We start from the raw sequence: 4,244 nt of genomic DNA on the forward strand, positions 1-4,244 counted from the left end.
TTTTAAATTAACGATAACACGATATTATTTTCTTAAACTGATTGCGTTGAGAAGGCTTCATTCGAAGCGTTTCAGTAAGTATTCAAGTTCAACATTTTTTGTGAGGGGTATCAACCATTTCTGGTACAACATAGAAGCAATTGATGGATCAACCTTGTATTTTCCTCCCTTTTTTATATCATTGTCAATGTTCACGTCCTGCCCAAGCACCATGGCCTTCTTTTCAACCCTCTTCACCACCATCTCTTCAACCTTCTTAAGTGTCAATAATTTCAACAATGTTTCCCTGTCCTGCACAACAACCAAACATTTTGAAATTTAAAACCTTGGTAATGACCAATAACCAAATATTTGCTTGAAATTAAGGTAGGTATTCACAAGCTAGGTAGCATAGACACTCACACCAACACTGATATGACATGAGCACGGACACGAACATCCGTATAATATACAGGGACACATATCTATATATTATATAATTATGAGTTATATAAATTGATAATAAAAATTTATGTGCACAAGTATGTTTCAGATTATTTTTTGGAGAGAAAAATGTTTTTCATGACTGGTTCAAAAAGATTTGTTTCTTATTTTTGTAATCATTATAAAAATTGATACAGTAAGTTTGAGTTTTTTAAAAAAAAATATATATTTTCCCTTTTCAAAATTGTGTTAAAACCGTACTAGAATTGTTAGAAATCCAACAAATATTTTTTTGAATTAAACACTTTCCAAATCCGTGTTATACTAGTGTCAGTGTTCGATATATGAGTATCTGAGCTTCATATCACAAGCTTCACTACTTAACTCGCATCAGCACACTCTCCATCACTATCTAGCCACTACAATGATTAAGAATGAAAACATTATATATACCTTGGCACGAATTGAAGGCTCAAAGGCTTTAGGATTTTCTCTAAATTTGGCCTCAGCTACAAATTTTCCATAATGAATCCTTCTGGAGATGGCCTGCAGATATTTTATGGAATAAAATAAATGGTATGCCAAGTAACAACCAACTCTATTTTAGAAGAACACATTCGTTGTTCTGCATAACTTCATCACCCATGAACTTACTGATAAAAGACCTTAGACATGAAATCTCACCTGCAACAACGTAAGATCGGCAGCAGCAGTTTGTGCATAGTTGCCATCATCATCGGAAGCAACAAACAGTGGAAGCAGATCACTAAAGTACAGTTTCCAAATGTCCTTGTTTATGTTAATCGAAGCAGCTGCAGGATGCAAAAACTAAAAACAATATTTGAGTAGATCCTTTTTCCACTAATTAAGTAGCAAATCATGCACCAGTTTTTGAAATTACTTGTGAGAAGGGGCAATGTGGCACAACCGAGGGTGGTAAACTTTTTGTGGAGAAAGGAATTTCTTCAGGATTAGTGTATCTACCTGCCTGCAACATACCATCAAATCAAAACAAAAACAAAATGGCAAGCCTTGGTATCAAGTATATTAACAATTATTCTGACAAGGCTTTTATTAAACTATCTACAACGACAATTACAACAGTAAAATCAACAATCAACGTTCAGTCTATGTAAGACTGAACACGGACATGAATACAACACGACACGAACACAAAGATATGTAAAATTTCTAAAATATAGAACACGGAGACACAGAATCTATATATTATATAATTATGAATTATATAAATTGACAATAAAGATTTTGTACTGGGATGACCGACCGGTCTACGGACCCGATCAACCCATGCGTCAAGACCCTACTTTAATGTAGGAGGTCGACCACGTGTCATATATGGTCGACCGAGATAAGGTGCTCAAGTTAAAGGTTGACTCGATTAGCAAAGGCTAACCCATGGGTAGGAAACGGCCTAATCCAACCCTAATCACTAAACAACCCCTAATCCGGCCCAACAGCAAGGGCCCCATCAAGGTAATATAAATATCACGCATTCCAAAGAAGAAGGTACGTCATTATCTACAGTATTCTAACCATCCGAATACGATACCTCACTGACTTGAGCGTTGGAGTGTCATCTGCAGGTACCCCACCACCCCACCAGTCTGAGGAGTCGTTCGGCTAGGAAGATAAAAGGAAGAACGTGCGAGGAGACCGAGGAGACCGACCGAGTGATATCTGAAGACAATAATTCTCCCAGTCCCCAAACTAGTTCGAGAACAGATTTATGTGCTCAAGTATATTCCATATTATTTTTTGAAACAAAAAGATGTTTTTTCATGATTCACATGGATTTGTTTCTTATTTTTATAATCATAATAACAATTTATACAATAAAGTTTGAATTTTGAGAAAATTAATGTTTTAAAAAAAAAATTGTGTTAGAACCGTACTAAAATTGTCAAAAAAATCTAGCAAATACTTTTTTAATTAGACACTTCACGGGATACGTGTCCTACAGGTGTCATACGAGTGTCAGTGTCCGATACTCATCGGACACCGACACATCATTTCAGAAAAGTGTCCGAGTTTCGTTCAGCACATTCAACGTTAACACAAAGTAAAAGAAAAAGACTAAGGTGAAGTAAAAGGTACCTTGGATTGAACGGCCTCAGTGTTGTGAACGACGAAGTCAAGAATTGAATCTTGAACGGAAGTGTAGTTCTGATTGTAGGTTGGGGAATTCAAAGGAAATCTGGATCTCTCAATCAAAGCAAATATGATGGTGTCTTCTTGTCTAACCAGAGACGCTCTTGCTGAAGCTACTGTGGTCTCTGCTTTCGCTATTTTGCAACTCGCCAACACGAGAAGCGACACGAGGAACCGAAGCATCATCTTATTCGTGGCGTCAAAGAAACTTTTCTGATTGTTTTAAGACTCCACAAATGGAAGAGAACACACACCCGTTAACAGAAAACAACAACGTTTGATTAGAAAACACACAGAAAACAATGATGTCTTATTATACGTGTGAAACGGCAAGGTCAATTCAATGGTCAAGGCTACCCGTTATGTCTTTATTAATTTGGGAATCAAACTCAAACGGAAAGTATTTGTAGTATTAATTGTATGCATGACACTGTGGAACAAAAAGACAAAATTGCTTTATGCGTTTATTTAATGAAAAAACATAGAGGAAAAAAAATGTCTGAACTTCATGGTATTTCGAAATAGACGATAAACAAAAAGTGGAAGAAAAAGAGAAAGAGAACCGTTTGAGCCACACATGTGAATTAATTACCACGTTGCACGAAACCATCTTATCTTCCATTCCTTCGTTTCTTCTTCTCGGTTTTCATATAAATACCATACGTTTCATTAATAATCACAGGTTAATGCTATATTGGATTTTTTTTTTTATGGGAAAATTCGGCACAAATTGTCAATGCATGGAAAAAAAAGTTTATAATATTGAATTGTATTATAAAGTTTGGTTTATGAGAATGAATGAGTTAACACAATGGTCATTAATCATTTGTTTTTTCAATGAACAAATCCAACTTATTTATTGCACTATGGTGATCCGGATTAGGAATGGAGCTAGATTTTATTCCAAGAAGAGAATGAGAAATTGATACCTGAACAATGAGAAAATGTTGCCTTTTTTCAATCCAGCACTTTCCCTGGAAAAGAAAAGAAAATAAAGAAGCTATTTATTGCATAATCTTTCATTAAAACTGGGTGTGTGACAGGCTGAAACCGTGTGCTAAACTAAGCAAAAGTATGAAAATAGGGTAATTTAAAACCTTTGAAAAAAAAGCTTTTTTTTCCTAAATTGGATCAATGGTGGATGAAATCAATCTTAAATAACAACTGGTGTTCATGACAATTAATTTGTTTAGGAAGATAAAATTATGAATATTAAAGGATATGGATACCTCTGTTATAGAAAATGTTAATATTAATTGTGTTTTTTTTAATACTTAGTTGTTTCTCTTTATAAAAGTGAATAACTATTATTTTGTCTTTGTCTATTATGATTCTAGTATTTATTGATTGATTATTTCTTTCTTTGACTAGATCTATAACGAGTGTAAATTTGTATATATTCATATTATTGTTCTGATTTCAAAACAATTAAAGAAATATTCATTCTCATATTTTTATTCTCTTGTATTCATATCTATTCTATTTTATAATAGTACACGTGATACACAACTTTTTTATATTCTTTATATTGAAATCGTACGAAGTCAACACAGACCATACAAAAAGTCGTATATTATATATATATATATATATATATATATATATATATATATATATATATAATTTTTCTATCAAGATCATACATTCTTATT

General features: G+C 33.5%; 1 protein-coding gene across 2 annotated transcripts; it reads right to left on the bottom strand.

The window, feature by feature from the left end:
• Positions 1–3,570, bottom strand: LOC137823000 (chorismate mutase 2-like). 2 transcript variants are annotated; one of them, XM_068628065.1, is made up of 6 exons: positions 3,522–3,570; positions 2,539–2,820; positions 1,325–1,411; positions 1,108–1,251; positions 877–969; positions 1–291 (listed from the first exon to the last, which is right to left on the bottom strand). In XM_068628065.1, exons 2-6 carry the CDS (start codon positions 2,776–2,778, stop codon positions 58–60), a joined length of 798 nt encoding a protein of 265 aa, XP_068484166.1. In that variant the 5' UTR covers positions 2,779–2,820; positions 3,522–3,570; the 3' UTR covers positions 1–57. The 2 variants fall into 2 exon arrangements, with proteins under 2 accessions (XP_068484166.1, XP_068484165.1); XM_068628064.1 differs by having other exon boundaries at positions 2,539–3,566.
• Positions 3,571–4,244: the final 674 nt, after the last annotated feature.

This window comes from Phaseolus vulgaris, chromosome 9, assembly GCF_000499845.2.
Source record: "Phaseolus vulgaris cultivar G19833 chromosome 9, P. vulgaris v2.0, whole genome shotgun sequence".
NCBI classification, from domain to species: Eukaryota; Viridiplantae; Streptophyta; class Magnoliopsida; order Fabales; family Fabaceae; genus Phaseolus; species Phaseolus vulgaris.

Coding starts and splice junctions, on each gene's coding strand:
- LOC137823000 (XM_068628065.1), bottom strand. CDS start 2,778: ATGATGCTTCGGTTCCTCGTGTCGCTTCTCGTGTTGGCGAGTTGCAAA. Junction 1,252..1,324: donor CACATTGCCCCTTCTCACAA/GTAATTTCAAAA, acceptor TATTGTTTTTAG/TTTTTGCATCCTGCAGCTGC. Junction 970..1,107: donor CCGATCTTACGTTGTTGCAG/GTGAGATTTCAT, acceptor AAATATCTGCAG/GCCATCTCCAGAAGGATTCA.